The 20,000-nt window shown below is 45.2% G+C and overlaps 1 protein-coding gene across 3 annotated transcripts in view; it reads left to right on the top strand.

Moving 5' to 3' along the window:
- Positions 1 to 20,000, top strand: part of LOC137653772 (solute carrier family 25 member 45) — a 54,622-nt gene that overhangs the window by 13,159 nt on the left and 21,463 nt on the right. For 2 of the 3 annotated variants that reach the window (XM_068387403.1, XM_068387402.1), the window contains exons 5-6: positions 159 to 288; positions 4,717 to 4,832. In XM_068387403.1, coding sequence (XP_068243504.1) covers positions 159 to 288; positions 4,717 to 4,832 — 246 coding nt within the window. Of the gene's footprint in view, positions 1 to 158; positions 289 to 4,716; positions 4,833 to 13,697; positions 13,802 to 20,000 lie in introns of all 3 variants that reach the window. The other variant, XM_068387404.1, reaches the window with a different exon arrangement.

Raw genomic sequence — 20,000 nt, 5'->3', positions numbered from 1 at the left:
GAAATGGTGCTAGAGGAGCATTTCACTGGGCGACACAGGTTCCTCGCCCAGAAATAGATTTTTCCTTCGTCAAAATCCCTTTTTAATGAATCGTAAAAAACAAACCACTAAGCAAGTCTCCTTAAAAATTTCTAATGCCCTGTTTCTCTTTGCACCAGGATCCGCTAAGGGTTTGTGGGGTACGCATTACGAATCAAACTACAAAGGGCCAACAGCTTGCCTAAAAGACCTCTACAAAAAGAATGGTCTTAAAGGCTGTTACACTGGTCTCCACTCTATGCTTTACAGGTAAGTTATGATATATCGTTCACTTCCACAAAAGCATTCTTAAGAGTGGAAGGAATGTGTTGACCTTCATCCTTTAGACTAACAAGATTCACAAAGGTAATAATACAATCTGAATTCTCTCTTTGTAAGACAAATTTATTATTTTTGTTAGTTTAACATTCGACATTAAATTCTAATATTTAGAGAAGCAAAAGTATAATTAATATAGCTGATGCATAATAAATTAATAATTAAAATTACTAAATGACAGTAAACCAGTTAATAATTATCAGTTATGAAATAAATTCACTCAATGGAAATCTATATGATATTCATTGTCCAGAAAGAGGAGCAAAATAAAAAAGTAGAAATTATTCTTTGTATATAAGACGTAAAAAAATGGACTTTGATGTGAAACCAAATATTTTAGAGACCAATAACAAGTCAGCCTTCTCTAGTGGAGCATTTGCACCTGTATATATTATCATACTAGATCTAAAACATTAGCTGAAGCTACCAGACATGAGTCATCACAGGATATACAACAAAAGTCCCCATTACTAAAGACTCACTGACCAATAGAATACTCAGAAATTACTAATTCCTACGACCAACATCTTTCTACATTGGAAGTTAAGAGGTGAATGTTCCTAACACAAAGTAAACAATGAAAATATTAAAAATTCATTAAACAAACAAATCTGATAAGACTCAGACCTATGTAAAAGCACATAACTTGATCATCCCTCTGTAAAGAGGAATGATGGGTAAACTCAAAAGTTTGAGAGACAATGATTGCCAGAACTCATGGCTTTATTTTTGGCACAATTCCAGTCATTTTACTTTGAGGAAATAACTGTACTATGCAAATATGTTTTGAAATACTGTATGAAAAATAAGGTACTACTAATTCTAAATATTTGGACATTACAAAAAGGGCTGTCCAGTGAAACTGATCAAACCAGCAATGAGGCAAAGAAAATATTGAGAACCTGAGGAAATTAAGCTAAAAAAACAAACCAGATATGTAGCTCTCTCTCCTTTCCAATTCATCCAAACCCAAAGGAAATAGAAGAGCAGTGTGATTAAGACAAACGCATAACATGGAAGGGCCTACGCCTGGCATTGTTGCTGATTTTATAGTAATAAAACCAAACATAGAATATAGTAGGCACAGACAATTAAGAGGAAATATACAATTCTACAAACTGATGGTGATGATGGATGGATTACTGTATAAAATTTACGCTTCAAGCCAAGCACTGCGGCATTTAAGGCCATTCAGCGCCTTATGATACAAATTAATCAACCGTATCCGTACACTCACATCATTTGGTATCATTTCAACCTACAAAACCAATCACATCACTTTTATACAATAACATCTAAATGTAAACTAAAAAGGGATTATATAGATTCAATAAATAAATTAAGAATTAATTAAAGCATGTGCTAAAAACCAATAATCTGTATAGATTTTTAGACTGATGATGAGGTTCAAACCATTAAAAGGGGAACAACAAAATGTACCACATATTGATCAATATACTGTATGAGTTTTCATAGGAGTATCTGTTCCATATTATTAGTTAATAGATAATATTTTCAATAAAAGAACCAACAATCACGCTCTCAATGTATTAACGCTGGGAGATACAGTATACGGTACTGTCATTGTTCAAAGCAACTTTCATATGATCAATCACCAAATGACACAGTTATGAAACCCTACTTTGATTTTATATCTAATGCCATATTCTACTGTTCCTAAGGAACCCGAAAGATTGAATATGTCAAGACTTGTCTTCCATTACATTCAGAACAACTGAACTGCAGTTATTCAGGTGGAAAATGTAACTGGGATTTTATTTAACCATTTAAATTGCTTTAAATATCGAGAAAATGTTGGAAATGTAGCACTGATGGACTGGATACCTATGTTATCAATCTTTTATACAACAGAGTACAGTACTGTAGTGTATCTAATTTTGTTTTCCATTTTATATCAAACAAGGATCATTCAATTATATTTGGGACCCAATATTTGTAGACCCAGGCCTACATGGCTGAGGATATGAAGCGTGAAATGGGAGATGATGAATGGAGAAGTACTGATTTAAAAGCACAAGATAGAGATGACTGGCAAAATCTAACCGAGGCCCTTTGCGTCAATAGGCGTAGGAGGAGATGATGATGATGATGATGATGATGATGATGATGATGATGATGAGGTAGGTGGATATGCAATGATTACTTACAACATCACTACGATACAGAAGGTCCTCAAACTTAATGACATTCGACTAATAAACATTCGGAGATACAAACACAAATCAAATTGAAAGTAACAAAGATAAGATAAAAAAATACTGTAATGAAACAATACTATATCATTTGATACAGTAAGACAAACATTATTTGGAATAACCTGATATCTACTTCACATGAAACGAAACTATTTGCTGACTTTCGTAGCTGGAAATCATAGGCATGTGATTCAGGTTACGTCTACCCTAGGCCAAAATTTAACAAAATTTGACTTAAAGGTTAAAGGTGTCTGGTTTCAGTTCCAGTTCCATCAGAATAGATACTCACACCAGAACGTCAGCCGGGCAAACCCAACCCCCCACTGTGGTGCCCTACCACAGCAGTAGCCTCCCCAGTAAACAGCTTAAACTCACGGCCCTGGGCGGGGATCGATCTCTTGCCACGCGAATGCGAGGCAAACACGTTACCACTGTACTAGCCAGGAGGCTACTTACAAACAGCCTCTAAGAACCTATCAAGTTTGTAAGTTGACGAACTTCTGTTGACCGCAGTAGAACTGAGCATAGGCTAGCCTAAAGAAATCAGTCACTACTAATCAAGACATCTCAGATATAATTATTCTTTAAACTAGCAAAAGTAATGCAAAAATAAAGCAACCAACACTATCTTGGAAACAGAACTTGATGCTATTATTATCATTACTAGCTAAGCTACAACCCTAGTTGGTAAAACAAGATGCTATAAGCCCAAGGGCTCCAACAGGGAAAAATAGCCCAGTGAGGAAAGGCTAGCAGGCATTTAAAAAGTACGATTGCGAGGAACGTTACCTACTATTGTGGTATGAGTTAACATAACCACAGTGATAGAATGGCCTTATACCCTTATACCTGAACAAAAACATAGAACAACCAAACAGTTCATATGGATAAACTAAGGGGTAGAATTAAACAGAGCTCAATATACTGTAGTGGAATATTTCATAGTTTCCTATTGGTACTAAGTATAGCCAAACTAAAAAACTATGGAATGAATGGTGAAAATGACAAACCACTTTTGTAATCCCAAAAGAAAAACTGGTCATGGTGATCCAAGAAAATTAAACTTAATCAGAAATCTAGTAAAATACCAGGGGAAATAGCTAGCCAGAACAAAAATTTATCAGCAGTAAGAGGCCACCAATAACCATCACAAACATGGTAACGGTAACCTATATAAGAAGACCTAAGGGCACCTCTGTAAGTGGCCTACTGTACAGAGTACCACATTGGTCATTGTACTTCTATAGTGCCTTATTAAAAGTACCAGGCTAATCATATATGTTGTTGAGTTGCACCAAAGGTACAAACAGCATACTGTACATGTTTGTTTTCATATGGATAATCTGGTCTCCTAAAAGACAATTTAGACCCAGACGCATTCCTAGAGAAGGTTAACTGACATAGGTTGAACATCCTTAAACCAACCTATAATGAAATACACTGAACAGATCTACAGCTCTAGAAAAAATCCCTATGATCTTATAAATTATCTAACATAGATTCAACAATGACTCAAAAGTGTTTTAATCAATATCAGCTGTTGAAATCTCATTCTAAATAGTAACAAGTAAAATACTATTAGAATACAGAAGTGTTTTTATTCAACATTTTCAATTGATTGATTGATTGATTTAAAGTTTTCTGGCATCCTGACATCTAAGGTCATTGACACCGTCAACATTTTCAATAGAAGCAGCTCAGATGATTTCTTTATAGATAGTTTTGTGTCAACCGATTTTTACTTGTAGATTATGATGAGCATTCTGTATACAGAAATAAAGAGTACTTGTTGAAAGCTTCAAGGTAAATATATATTAACATAGAATATAAATGGTCTATATACAGTAGTATGAACACAATAATTGGACTATGAGACTCAAAGCTTCTTAGAACTAGAATAGCTCAGGTGAAGGTAGCATTTTGCCATTTTCATGTAGTGGAGGAATGTTTAATTTTCATTGTCTATCAAATACACTGTTTTACAGGTACATCCTGAATCTGTAAAATGAATACAAACCAGCTAGTTGCACTAACCAGTCAATTCCAAGAGCATAACTAACAATATCCGCCTCAACTTTTGCATTCGGTATTCACTCATACAATAATCCCAAGCATGTTTACTAAATTCGTCTATCTCTCATAGGGACGTACCTTCATTTGGGTTTTACATGGTGCTCTACATTTACTTCCTTCGAAGAATTGCAGGATCTGAATCTGGGGCCAGTGCAAGCATGTTGGTGACTGCAGGTGGTCTAGCAGGTAGGAGGTTTAACACACACAAAAGAAATTTGGTTGCAAAATACATGACTATGATATGATTGCATGCTGATATTTTTATTCCTTGAGAAATGTAAGCCGAAAGGAAATGGCATTACATGTACTAACAATTCTAATGCCAGTAGTTTGTAGAGACAAACGTAGTTACCCTTCATATCTCTAACCTTTCAATAATATGATGAAAATCTCCATTAGGAATTAAAGTTGCTACGATTGTAGACTGCTTAGTACCACAAGACAGCATGTGTCACATTCTACCTAGTTGCTATTATCTCCTCCTAATGACTTATAGTATAAGGACTACTAAACTCTAGGGACTGTTATATTAGATCGGTTGCTACGGGCTGCATAATTGCAAGAGCCTGTGCTTGATCACAAGAGTCAGGAAATCAACAACAACAGCAGACTGGTTGGGAGAACTTCTCATCAGGTCTCAATGCAAGTCAGAAAAAGTAGTAGTGTACTTATAAAGATCTCTGAGTAAAAGGAGACATTTATGGTAGATGTCCGAAGCTTAGGCAACCTATCTCATGTAACTGCTGCGTATCAGGTCAAGCAAAGGACTGTCTTTGAAATGGGGCTGTAGGTGAACATGATATCAATTTGGTGGTAAAGCAAGATCCTGCTATCTACATGAAAGAGGACATTCTACCTTTCCCATGTGTTTATCTGTACGAGGCAGAGAGCAACAATAGATTATTTCAACTATAGGGAATCTTAATGCAGAAGTAAATTGACCCTTATCCATCTTATATGGCTTGAAATCAGAATTGAGAAATTGATGAAGTCTATTTATACCTGGAAACTGTACATAGTGCAGTAATTGACTGAAGCAGTATGAGGAAAAAAGGTCACACGTTTAATTGGTTTAGAAAATCACCAAGAGGATGAGAGACACCGCAATAAGTCATGAGCATCAAAATCCATTTTTTCCATTACAAAAGGCTACCCAAACGTCATCGCTCCTTTTAAAACAAGGATAAATGTGATAGTCCCACGGATGGAATAATTTCCTAAGGGGGCAGACTACACAAGAAAATATTGTTAGGATGCACATCCATGGGACTGGTCTTCTTCAACATGTGCTACTGAATACTGCGCGTATTTCATGTGGAAGTTTAAATACGAAATGAAAACTAATAGTACAGTATATCAATTTCCGTAATCAGCAAAGTCTTTCCAATTAAAAACTTAGTGTATTGATTATTCATGGGCCCGTGTCTTAATATGTAAAACTGCCACAAATTTTCAACGGTTAAACTACAAGACAACCGACTGACCAAGATGGCCTAATAGACACAGGTGACAAGAAATTTGAGTAATTATATAGAATTGAATTGTGTAACCTAAGAATAAAAGGCCAGAGCACATGAATGAACTATGTCTCCAATGAAAAGAAAAGCCTACATTTGACCTTTCTCAGAACATATGCAGCACAAGACCGAACAAAACTTAAATGAGTAATTTATGGAAGTCATGCCTACTTTCAAGGCAAGAAGAGATCTATCCTATAATAATTCCTTTACCATACTAGAATCCGACAAACAGAGAATGCTCTGAGTTGCAAGAATCACCTCCAGGATCACAAGGAACTGGTAGTTGCTTCCTCTGAGGTGCTTCGGTAGATTCAACTGCGGGACCCTTTAGCTAATTCCTTCCAACATGTTTATGGCCTTCTTTTAGTCGGGTAATATTGTTTCATGAGGATATTTATACATTCAAATGCTTCCCCAGAGGAGGAAGACTGATGTAATGCTATTAAAATTCCAGACAAAAGGAAACTTAACGATTTAGAAGACCTATATCTTTGAACAACGATAAAAAGATTTTCTGAACTTTGAAAAAACATTCCTGGTTATTGTATTTGTGATTCTTAAGTATTTGGTTTACAAGCATTAAAAATCTATGCAGTATCTTATGGATTACTAAAATTTCATTCTTAATTTGTTCTCTTTCAAAAGTATCTTATGGAATACTCAATTGCTTGTTATCATTTACTAGATAATCAAAAAGTATTCAGTAACATCTGAACTGCAGACAAACGATGTTCATCAGGAGAAAATGTTATTTTGATAATAAAATAAATTTTTGAATATACTTACCCGGTGATTATAATAGCTGCAACTCTGTTGCTCGACAGAAAACTCTACGGTAAAATTCGCCAGCGATCGCTACACAGGTTGCGGGTGTACCCAACAGCGCCATCTGTCGTCCAGATACCCAGTACTCAATGTAAACAAAGAACTCAATTTTCTCCTCGTTCCACTGCGTCTCTATTGGGGAGGAAGGGAGGGTCCTTTAATTTATAATCACCGGGTAAGTATATTCAAAAATTTATTTTATTATCAAAATAACATTTTTCAATATTTAACTTAGCCGGTGATTATAATAGCTGATTCACACCCAGGGGGGTGGGTAGAGACCAGCACTATATGTTTACATTATTATGAGCTAAGAATTTTTATTTCATTTTAGAAGTTATCAAAATAACAAAAACAAAATAAATAGGTACCTGGTAAGGAAGTCGACTTGAACAACTACTCTGCCTTTTTAAGTACGTCTTCCTTACGGAGCCTCGCGATCCTCTCAGGATGCTGATCGACCCCTAGGATCTGAAGTATCAAGGGTTGCAACCCATACCACAGGACCTCATCAAAACCCCTAATCTAGGCGCTTCTCAAGAAATGACTTTGACCACCCGCCAAATCAACCAGGATGCGAAAGGCTTCTTAGCCTTCCGGACAACCCAAAAACAACAATAAAAACATTTCAAGAGAAAGATTAAAAAGGTTATGGAATTAGGGAATTGTAGTGGTTGAGCCCTCACCCACTACTGCACTCGCTGCTACGAATGGTCCCAGAGTGTAGCAGTCCTCGTAAAGAGACTGGACATCCTTAAGATAAAAAGACGCGAACACTGACTTGCTTCTCCAATAGGTTGCGTCCATTATACTTCGCAGAGATCTATTTTGTTTAAAGGCCACGGAAGTTGCGACAGCTCTAACTTCGTGTGTCCTTACCTTCAGCAAAGCTTGGTCTTCCTCACTCAGATGGGAATGAGCTTCTCGTATTAACAGTCTGATAAAATAGGATAAAGCATTCTTTGACATAGGCAAAGATGGTTTCTTAACCGAACACCATAAAGCTTCAGACGGGCCTCGTAAAGGTTTAGTTCGTTTTAAATAGAACTTAAGAGCTCTCACAGGGCATAAGACTCTTTCTAGTTCATTTCCAACCATATTCGATAAGCTTGGAATATCGAACGATTTTGGCCAAGGTCGAGAAGGCAGCTCGTTTTTGGCTAGAAAACCAAGTTGTAGAGAACATGTAGCCGTTTCAGATGAGAAACCGATGTTCTTGCTGAAGGCATGAATCTCACTGACTCTTTTAGCTGTGGCTAAGCATACCAGGAAAAGAGTCTTTAAGGTGAGATCTTTCAGGGAGGCTGATTGTAGCGGCTCGAACCTGTCTGACATGAGGAATCTTAGTACCACGTCTAAATTCCAACCAGGTGTAACCAAACGACGCTCCTTCGTGGTTTCAAAAGACTTAAGGAGGTCCTGTAGATCTTTATTGTTGGAAAGATCTAAGCCTCTGTGACGGAAGACTGATGCCAACATGCTTCTGTAACCCTTGATAGTGGGAGCTGAAAGAGATCGTTCTTTCCTCAGATATAAGAGGAAGTCAGCTATTTGAGTTACAGAGGTACTGGTCGAGGATACGGATACTGACTTGCACCAGTTTCGGAAGACTTCCCACTTCGATTGGTAGACTCTAAGGGTGGATGTTCTCCTTGCTCTAGCAATCGCTCTGGCTGCCTCCTTCGAAAAGCCTCTAGCTCTCGAGAGTCTTTCGATAGTCTGAAGGCAGTCAGACGAAGAGCGTGGAGGCCTTGGTGTACCTTCTTTACGTGTGGCTGACGTAGAAGGTCCACCCTTAGGGGAAGTGTTCTGGGAACGTCTACTAGCCATCGAAGTACCTCGGTGAACCATTCTCTCGCGGGCCAGAGGGGAGCAACTAGCGTCAACCTTGTCCCTTCGTGAGAGGCGAACTTCTGCAGTACCTTGTTGACAATCTTGAACGGAGGGAATGCATATAGATCTAGATGTGACCAATCTAGGAGAAAGGCATCTATATGAACTGCTGCTGGGTCCGGGATTGGTGAACAATATATTGGGAGCCTCTTGGTCATCGAGGTTGCGAAGAGATCTATGGTTGGCTGGCCCCAGGTGGCCCAAAGTCTCTTGCATACATCCTTGTGGAGGGTCCATTCTGTTGGAATTATTTGTCCCTTCCGACTGAGACAATCTGCCATGACGTTCAAGTTGCCTTGGATGAACCTCGTTACTAGTGATATGTTTAGACCTTTTGACCAGGTGAGGAGGTCCCTTGCGATCTCGTACAACGTCAGTGAGTGGGTCCCTCCTTGCTTGGAGATGTACGCCAAGGCAGTGGTGTTGTCCGAGTTCACCTCCACCACTTTGCCTTGAAGGAGAGACCTGAAGCTTTTCAAGGCCAGATGTACTGCCAGTAGCTCCTTGCAGTTGATATGCATTGTCCTTTGACTCGAGTTCCATATTCCCGAGCATTCCCGACCGTCTAATGTCGCACCCCAGCCTACGTCCGATGCGTCCGAGAAGAGAACGTGGTTGGGAGTCTGAACAGCCAGGGGCAGACCCTCTCTGAGGCTGATACTGTCCTTCCACCATGTCAGGCAAGACTTCATCTTCTCGGAAATGGGGATCGAGACCGCTTCTAGCGTCTTGTCCTTTTTCCAGTGAAATGCTAGGTGATATTGAAGAGGACGGAGGTGTAGTCTTCCTAATGACACGAACTGTTCCAGGGATGATAGCGTCCCTATCAGACTCATCCACTTCCTGACTGAACATCGTTCCTTCTTCAGCATGTTCTGGATGCATAACTGGGCTTGGCTTGTTCTGGGGGCCGACGGAAAAGCCCGAAAAGCTAGACTGTGAATCTCCATCCCTAAATACACAATAGTTTGGGATGGGACCACTTGAGACTTTTCCATATTGACAAGGAGACCCAATTCCTTGGTCAGATCTAGAGTCCACTTTAGATCCTTCAGACAGCGACGACTGGAAGAAGCTCTTAGAAGCCAGTCGTCCAAATAGAGGGAGGCTCGGATGTCCGCTAAATGAAGGAATTTGGCTACATTCCTCATCAGCCTCGTAAACACAAGAGGAGCTGTGCTTAGGCCAAAGCACAGGGCCTGAAACTGGTAGACTACCTTTTCGAAGACGAATCTCAGAAAAGGTTGGGAGTCCGGGTGGATGGGGACGTGGAAGTAGGCGTCCCTTAGGTCTAAAGAGACCATCCAGTCTTCCCTTCTGACCGCTGCTAGAACCGACTTTGTGGTCTCCATGGAGAACGTCTGCTTTGTGACAAAGAAATTCAGCGCACTGACGTCTAGCACCGGCCTCCACCCTCCTGTCTTCTTTGACACCAAGAAGAGACGGTTGTAGAATCCCGGGGTTTGATGGTCCAGGACTTTGACTACCGCTCCCTTCTCTAGTAAGAGAGACACTTCCTGTTTCAATGCTCGTCTCTTGTCTTCCTCTCTGTACCTGGGAGAGAGATCGATGGGAGACGTTGCTAGAGGGGGTTTTCGTACAAACGGGATCTTGTACCCCTCTCTGAGCAACTTCACAGATTGTGCATCTGCGCCTCTCTCTTCCCAGGTCTGCCAGAAGTTCTTGAGTCTGGCTCCCACTGCTGTCTGAAGAAGCTGGCAGTCAGACTCTGCCCTTAAAGGACTTGGTTCCTTTCTTCTTTCCACGTCTCCCTTCGGCACGAGCACCTCCTCTGCTGGAGGCTCTGCCACGAAAGGGCGGAATAAAACGGGACGCTGGAGTGTCCATCCTTGGTCTAGCTGACAAGGTGGGCAAAGGGGTGGCTTTGCGAGCAGAGGACGCAACAAGATCGTGAGTATCCTTCTGTATCAAAGAAGCGGCAATCTCCTTAATCAGGTCCTCTGGAAAAAGGCACTTGGAAAGAGGAGCAAACAGAAGTTCGGATCTCTGGCATGGTGTAACTCCAGCTGAAAGGAATGAGCATAGGTTCTCACGCTTCTTAAGGACTCCGGACACAAAAGATGCAGCAAGCTCATTAGACCCATCACGTACGGCCTTGTCCATGCAGGACATAATGAGCAAGGAAGTCTCCTTCTCTGTCGGAGAGATCTTTCTGCTTAGAGCTCCTAGACACCAGTCTAAAAAGTTAAAAACCTCGAAGGCTCTAAAAATACCTTTCAAAAGGTGGTCCAGGTCCGAAGATGACCAACATATCTTTGAGCGTCTCATGGCTAAGCGGCGGGGAGAGTCTACAAGACTTGAGAAGTCGCCCTGGGCAGAGGCAGGAACTTCCAAGCCGAGAACTTCTCCCGTGGCATACCAGACGCTCGATCTAGAAGAGAGTCTAGCAGGGGGAAACGTAAAAGCTGTCTTCCCTAAACTCTTTTTGGACTGCAGCCATTCTCCTATCACCCGCAAAGCTCTCTTGGACGAGCGTGCGAGGACGAGTCTAGTAAAGGCAGGAGTGGTTGACGGCATGCCTAACACAAACTCTGACGGAGGAGAACGCGGAGCCACAGACACAAACTGGTCCGGAAACATCTCTTTGAACAGGGCCAAAACTTTCCTAAAGTCCAAAGAGGGTTGCGTAGACTTAGGCTCGTCCAGTTCTGAATGCGGTTCATCTACGTGTGCAGCACCATCATCATCAGAAAGTCCCTCATCCGAGTATTGATGAGGAAGCGGCAACGGAGTGGGTAACGGCTGGTTAGCTGAGTCCGGTCGCACGGGTGCATGCGTGACTGAGCCGGACGCAACGTCATGGAACTGTTGCCCAGTCTGTGAGCTGGCAACAACCATAGCAGCGCGGGGACGCACAGCGTCTACTCCAGACTGTCTAGACTGATGTGGGTGAGCAGTGGCAACCACACTGGGTTGCGGAGGTTGACGCACCGCGTCAAAACAAAACAACTCTGACGGTTGTTGAACCTCACGAACGTCAACGGATACCTCCTTGCGTCGCTGAACGTCAACATGCGGCTGGCAGATCACACTGGAACGCATGGGTGGCGGAACTCTCTCAACTGGAGTGCGTGAGAAGGTTACCTCAGCGTCCCCAGGACGCACAACCGAGCGTGTGGGTGGTTGTAGGCAAGGAGCTGCACTAGCTGGTGCGGCAGCAACCTTCTCCGCACGAAAGTCCTGCATAAGCGACGTTAGTTGAGACTGCCTGGCTTGCAGTAAAGACCACTTAGGGTCTACAGGAGCAGGTGCGGCGACAGACGGTGTAACTGTCTGAAGCGGTACCGCTTTGCCTCTCTTAGGAGGTGAGCAGTCATCGGATGACTGCAGCGAGTCCGAACTGACCCAGTGGCTACAGCTGGGCCGTTGGACTTGCGCGGAAGGGACCGACTTGCGCTTTAACGGTCGTGAGACCTTGGTCCATGGTTTCTTGCGAGAAACACCTTCCGAAGACGAGGTATAAATGGGCTCTCTCGTCTTTGTTAGGCAGGGGCGATCTTGGGTAGATACGCCCGATACCACGGAGGGAACGTCTGTTCGCTGATTAAAGCCTCTCGAACCCATTTGTCGTACGACATTGCTTCTCCCCTGGACTTGGGAGCTTGCAAGAGGTCCCGGACTAGGAGGACGACAGGCACGAACAGACGAACCCTCAAGCGCAACACTATCCACAACACTATCACTCACTTTAACACTTCCCACTGCACTTTTACACTTCAGCTCCTTCACATCCGCCATGAGCTGATTACGGTCACTAGCCAGGGACTCAACTCTCTCACCCAGAGCTTGGATGGCACGCATCATATCAGCCATCGAAGGTTCCTGAGTGCCAGAAGGGGGATTAGGAGCAACCACTACAGGGGAAGGAATAGGTTGTGGGGCATGAGGAGAGGAAATGTCAATAGAACGAGAGGAACTTCTCCTAACTCTATCTCTCTCTAGCCTACGTGTATACTTTTGGAATTCGAAAAATCGAATTCCGAAAGCCCAACGCACTCCTCACATCGATCTTCCAATTGACAGGTTTTATCCCGACAATTGGAACAAACAGTGTGAGGGTCGATAGAGGCCTTCGGAAGACGCCTTGAACAGTCCCTAGCATTGCACTTCCTAAATTTTGGGACTTGTGAAGGGTCAGCCATTTTGAATTGGTCAAAGGGGAATTCAAAAACTATCAAAAAGCCATCAACAAAGAATCCGTAATCAAAAAGAGTTCAAGGAATTGCGAAGAGAAAGCCTGCACAGCGAAAGCTCAAAACTAGAATAGTGTACTTCACCAATTAGTTGTGAAAACAAATCCAGTTTAGCAACAGCGAATCAGTACGTCTTGTCGGTAGCACGACAGAGAGAAAATTGAGTTCTTTGTTTACATTGAGTACTGGGTATCTGGACGACAGATGGCGCTGTTGGGTACACCCGCAACCTGTGTAGCGATCGCTGGCGAATTTTACCGTAGAGTTTTCTGTCGAGCAACAGAGTTGCAGCTATTATAATCACCGGCTAAGTTAAATATTGAAAAATTTAAATTCATAAATGAGAAACAGTTCTATCAAATATACCACTAAATAACCAATTCTACCTTGCCATCATACAAGTCATTAAGGAGCTTATGGTTATGAATACAATATAGACTTATCTAGGAACAACAAAATATACAGTACTTATGAAACCAAGTTTATAGATTAGATTTAAAAGTCAGTTTATAATAATCTTCTAATCTTTTCAGCTCTATACATAATGTGAAAAAGTCATGCCGGCATGGCTTCGTCTAATAACCGTCTTGTTATGGTAGGGATGTGATAGCTTCTGGATCATACTTTGTGCTGTATGAATTGATGAGGGACGGGAGTCAAGGCCTCTCCACTCTGTCCATCTTGTGGGCCGGTGGAATGGCAGGTAGAGTAGCTTTGCTATCAGAAGTTAATCTGAACTATATTCTAATATTAGAGTGTTTAGTATAGAATAAGCATGAAAATATGTACTGTACGCATATATCAACATCAACTATACATACGTATCTGTATTAACGTTTGCCTTTATAGGGTTTGATGTAGAATTAGTTCTTCCCATTTAATCTGTCCCATAGACTTTCTACCAAACCTTCCAGAGAGTCTTTAAACTGCCCCTCTCTAAAATCAGTATTTTCCATGTGCCCATTATATATACTGTAAAGTATATATACAGTGCACACACACACACACACACACACACATACATATATATATATATATATATATATATATATATATATATATATATATATATATATCAAAAATTTTAAGTAATTTTTATTTTTCCTAACATACTTACCGAGAACTACTTTCTTTTGGAGTCACTTGGTGAACTCTCTTTCTCGACCAAGGTTTTTGGCGCCGTTATCCCCCACTCCGTTCTCTATATAGGCCTACCCCCGCCGCCAAAGAATGCGCCCCGAGGGCAGGATTAGGGCAGGTCACTGCTTCTCTGGGCCATTCTCCTCATTAAGTTCGTCGTATAGCCCAACTTGGCAATGGAAGGATGGCACTCAGGGACGGAAGGGAGGGCCATTACCCGAAAGTAGTTCTCGGTAAGTATGTTAGGAAAAATAAAAATTACTTAAAATTTTTGATTTGTTCCAACACGAATACCTACCTCGAACTACTTTCTTTTGGAGACTTATACTTAAGGAGGCGGGAGTGCTATTCTGACACTTGACTCGGCACGTAGGGCCTAGAGGGCTATGGAATGCGGGGGCCTATCAGAGTACGGGAGTGAGGGTAACTGCGCAACCTTACGCTATTACCTAAGATTTTACCTCTTAAAAAATTCTTCTGACGATTTCCTCCGGATGTAGTCGCGAAGAATGTGTTCATCGTTGGGTACAGCCTCTGGCCTTACCGCTACACAGCCCGGAGGGCGGCTATGACTGTCCCAATGGAGAACCCGTCCAAGGATTTCCTTGAATAACCCTTGAGGTAGTGGGCAGTAAAGGTTGACTGGTGCGACCAAGTGCCTGTCTGTAGGATCTGCTTCACCGCTATGTTTCTCTCAAAGGGCAAGGGGGTGCTCAGACCCCTGATGTCATGGGTCCGGGGAGTGCCTGGCACTGCCATTTTATCCTCTTCATAGGTTCTAGCGATGACTTGTCTCAGCCAGCAGGAAATGGTGTTCTTGGAAACTTGCTTCCTATTAACACCTGTGGAAACGAAGAGGTTTCTGATACCTGGTCGGAGTGAGAGAAGTCGAATGACAAACCATGGATCTCTCCCACTCTCTTATCGGACGCCAAGGCCAGCAAGAAGACGGCCTTGAGGATGAGATCTTTGTTCACGATATCTTTCAAGTGTTCAAAGTGGGAGCGACACATCATCTTCCGGACCTTGCCTAAGTCCCACTGGGGCACCTTTCCCGCCTGAGGGGGGTAAGACTGCTCGAAGCTTTTGACAAGCATCGCTATGTGTCTCGAGGTCCCCAGGACGATGCCTTTCAGGAGGAAGACTTAGCCTAAGGCAGCCCGAACCCCTTTTTATGGCTGGGATTGACATCTCCGCTTTGTCCTTGAGAAACACCAGAAAATCTGCCATGTCTGGGACAGAGGCCTTAAGAGGTCTAATGTGCCTCTCAGAGCACCACTTCGCGACGGAGGTCCATTTTGTCTGGAAGACCGCGGTTGACGACTTTCTTAGGAATAGAGACATTCTCTTAGCCGTGGAGGAAGAATATCCTTCTTTCTTCAGGAGCCGCTCTTAGTCTTCAGTCGTGAAGACGTAGGGAGAGTGGCCTGTCGTGGAGCTTGAGAAAGTGAGGCTGGTGCAGAAGGTCTAACCTGACGGACAGAGGCCACGGCGGTTGACTCGATAGGTCTTTTAGATCCGCGAACCACTCTCTCTCTCCAGCCACCAGGGCGCTACCAAAGTCATCTGTAGGTTTCGAGCCGTCTTTACTCTGCTGAGCACTTGTCTTATCAACGTGAAAAGGGGGAAAGGAGTACACATCCAGATTGTCCCACTTGTGCTGAAACGAGTCTTCTAAGGATGCTTTCGGGTCTGGTACAGGGGAGCAATAGACTGGGAGTTGGGCGTTGAGGTTGTTGCAAAGCGGTCAACCACCGGGGAACCCCAGCGTTGAATGATGAGCTTGGCTATTCCTGGGAGAAGGGACCATTCTGTCCCTACTATGTGGCCCATTCTGCTGAGGCCGTCGGCCAGAACGTTTTTCTTCCCGGGAATGAACCTTGCTAACATCACCCCTTGATTTTCTTCCACTCAATCTAGATTCTCTATGGTGAGATTGCACAACTCCTTCGATTACAAGTACCCTGCTTCTTTATGTATGCCACTACCGTGGCGTTGTCGCTCATCCACGCCACGGTGTTCCCCTTTAGCAGACTTGCGAAGTGTAGGCACGCCTTCTGGACTGCTTCCAACTCCAGGACATTGTGTGGAGTTGCCTCTCCCCTTCCAACCAGGTCTCTCGTGCCGTTTCGTCGAGGGGAAGGGCTCCCCATCCCTGGTTGGAGGCGTCTGTGAACAGTAGTAACTCGGGAGGGCCGGTCCCGAAGGACGTCCCCTTGAGTGCGTTCGACTGGCAATGCCACCATTCTAGGGAGGGTATCGTGTCTGGAATGACTGGGATTAGCACCTGCTGCGAACCCGTCTGTCACCAGAGGTTCCTGAGATTCCATTGGATGGATCTGAGCCTTACCCTCCCTTGGGGAACTAGGTTCTCCAGTGAGACCAGGTGACCTATCAGCCTCTGCCCGTCTTCCGCCCTCCTGGGGTGTTCTGACAGGAACGGCTGACTAATGAGCCTGAGGTTTCTTATCTTATTCTCCGAAGGGAAAAATTCTCCCCGAAAGATGTCTAATGTTATTCCCCAGTAGTTCATTCCGGTGGAAGGGGATAGATTTGACTACTTCGGGTTGATTCAGTTCCCCAGATCCTTGCAAAACTGGAGGAGACTTCTCCCTTGTCCCTCCAAGAGGACCTTTGAGGTGGGAAGAAGCCACCAGGCGTCCAGGTATCTGATAAGGCGGATGCCTCGTTCGTGAGCCCCCACTGCGACAGCCGTGGAGACTCTCGTGAACACTTGGGGCGCTGTTGACAGACCAAAGAAAAAGGGGTCCTGAATTGCAGGATCTGGGAACCCTATTTCACCCGGAGGAACTTCCGACCCGAGGTGTGGACCGGAATCTGGAAGTATGCGTCCTTGGGGTCGATGGTATCCTACAATCTTTCTCCCTCAAGGACAGCAGGACTGAATTCTGAGTGTCCATTTTGAAGTCCGTCTTCTTGACGAACCTGTTGAGATCTGACAGATCTATAACCGGTCTCCACCCCCCGGTCGCTTTTTCCACCAGGAATAGGCGACTGTAGAAACCTGGCCCTAGGAGAAGAACTTCTTCCATGGTACCCTTCTCTAGCATGGACGACACCTCCTCTTGAAGGGCGGTCCTCTTTAACGGGTCTTTGGGATCTAGCCATTCTATCCGGTTGGCCGGAAAAAGCGTGGGTGGTTCCGTTAGGAATGGAAGTCCGTAGCCCTTCTTTAGTAAGGACACTGTCCAAGGTTCCGCTCCTTGAGCCCTCTATGCTTGCCAATGACGTCTGAGTCATCCTCCAACCCGAGGGTTGGGTGGGGATAGGGGGCCTCCCACTCTTATCTTCTTCTAGAGGGGCGGCCTGATCTGTCTCCCCTAGAGGCGGAGTAACCCGACCTGAAGGAGCTAGAGGGCGCTGGAGCTCCCCTGCGGGGGGGCTGAGGCGTTGCGGACCAGGAGGAAGAGGGGGGCTTCTCTCCTCGTAGTGCTGGTAGAGGCTTGGGGTGTCGCGGCACTATCCGAGACAGACCTCTTATAGGGCGGTCTCCTAGGAGTCGTAGGTCTGGGGACGTTAGTCTCCTTCTATTTCAAGACCTTCTCCATTATGGCTTCTAGTTCCTTCCGAGGAAACAGAGACTCTCCCCACCAGGGAAAGCTGCGAATGGCTCGCGTCTCCCTGTCTGGTGCCTTCCAAGACACCTTCGCCAGAACAGTGTCTCGCTTCCAGAACACCCAGTTAGCTGTTAGTGCGAGAGACTGATATGTCAATAACCTAAGGGTTGAAGGCCTGGCTGGACAGGGTCCTTGGGGTCAAAGGAGGCTTGTACACCTCCCAAAGTGTAAGCCCACCAGTCCAGCCAAGAGGGGACGTTTACTAAGTCCCTCGACATTTTCTCCATCATGGAGGCTCCTGCTGGCGAGAACCAGACTGGGGCCGAAGAGGCTCTACTGTCTGAAACGCCTTGACTAAGGATGTCCTGCTGACCCCCCCTTAAAGGTTGGGGAACCCCGGCATTGCTGGCCACTACCTTGCCGACATACTCCTGCTCTAGGACTAGATCTCGGGTTAGAGAAAGTGCTAGGGACGTCTTAGGTTGGAAGGAGTCTGCATGATCCTCAAAAAGGCTTGCCTTCCAGGAAACTACATCCGTAGTTGCAGGTTCCGGTACTTGTGGTGTCTTCTGCAAAGGCTAACCACTCTCCTATAGACGGAGTCCTCCGTCAGGGAGCGCTCCTCTCCGTCAGCCGAGGACCCGGCTTGGGGCCGGGGAGCTGGGTTACCGGGCACGCCGACTGGACGTCTAGCTCTTTGGGGCCAGGGGCGCCGTCCTGCCGAGGTACTGGATTTCATCTGCGGGGAAGTCCGCACCAGGGGCCTGGGTTAGCGCAAGCAACGCTGGTTCAGCGGGGACTCTCATCGGCCCAAGGCTCTGGGTGCCGAGGATACGGTTCCCGTGGGCTGACCCGACAGCGGGAACCGTTCCTTCTGACCCGAAGGCCGCACCAGCCGGGCTGGTTCGGCCAGGCCGCCCGACCAGAAGCGCGTTTCCCCCGCTGGGCGGGGTTAACCGGAGGCTTCGGGGACTTACGCTTACCTGTAGAGTCCTTCCTACCGCTTGATCTCGAGGCGCCGGGTCACCGGGCACTCCCCGGGCGCTTCGGTTCTGGAATACCAGGCACTCCCTTGCGGTGGTACCGGTCTTCCCCGGCGGGGAGCTCCGCACCAGGTTCGGGGTCAGAACCGGCAACGCCGTACCGTCGAGGACTACTGTTCGTGTATTCTCTCCGGGGGACGCGGACGCGGATCCTCGTGGGCTGACCCGGCGGAGGGAACCGTTCCTTTTAAGTCCGAGGGCCGAACCAGCTGTGCTGATTCGGCCAGGCTGCCCGTAAAGAAGCCCGGTTACACCTGCGGGCGGGCTGGGGGACGCGGACGCGGATCCCCGTGGGCTGACCCGACGGAGGGAACCGTTCCTTTTAAGTCCGAGGGCCGAACCAGCTGTGCTGATTCGGCCAGGCTGCCCGTAAAGAAGCTCGGTTACACCCGTTGTCGGGGTGAACCGGAAGCTTCGCGGTCTTACGCCTGCCTGAAGAGGCCTTCTCGCATTTCTCCCTGAGAGGGTTATATCTGCGTCTGGAGGATGGCCTTCGTGGTGAGAAAAAACCCTGGGTTGCCGGTCCGGGGAACGCTGCAATACAGACCTGGGAGGCTCCTTCTCGGCGAGGCCCTCGGCTGCAGAAGAGACTGAAAAATACGCTAAGAGACTGGAGAAGAATTAGGGACATTTTTCCCCCACATGGGGTCATCAGAGGAGACGTGGCCTGCTTGCACCAGGACTCCGTCTCCCCACACACTCTCGAAAGTAGTACTTACCTCGAACTACTTCTTAAGAGTTATCTTCTTCACAATAAACCAACCTCGTCTCCTACTCTGGGTAGGAGAGGGTGGTAGGGAAGCTCTGTCAGGCGGGACGCCCGGCGCTAGTCTTCTTAGGCGAACCCTTCGTCGCCTACTTCTTCTTGGTGCTATACCTCAAACTCTTGGGGAAGAGCAATGGGCACTTCCCCGCAACTGACTTACCTCGTCCCCTACTCTGGGTAGGGGAAGATGGCTGTATAAGAATCTCTATTCGACGAGGCATCGGGAATTAAGTTGGTGAGGAGAGGCTCGTCTTCCTATGAGCCTCTTGGATGTATTCTTCCTTTTGGTGCCGAAGTGCACTCACTGCACTACGTTCCAGGACCAGTAGTCCTGACACGTGGTTGAAGGGGAACATAAGCTGCCCCTACACGGCT

Source organism: Palaemon carinicauda, chromosome 14 (genome assembly GCF_036898095.1).
Source record: "Palaemon carinicauda isolate YSFRI2023 chromosome 14, ASM3689809v2, whole genome shotgun sequence".
NCBI lineage: Eukaryota > Metazoa > Arthropoda > Malacostraca > Decapoda > Palaemonidae > Palaemon > Palaemon carinicauda.
The sequence above is the reverse complement of the archived record's forward strand: the minus strand, read 5'-3'. Positions and strand labels throughout refer to the sequence as shown.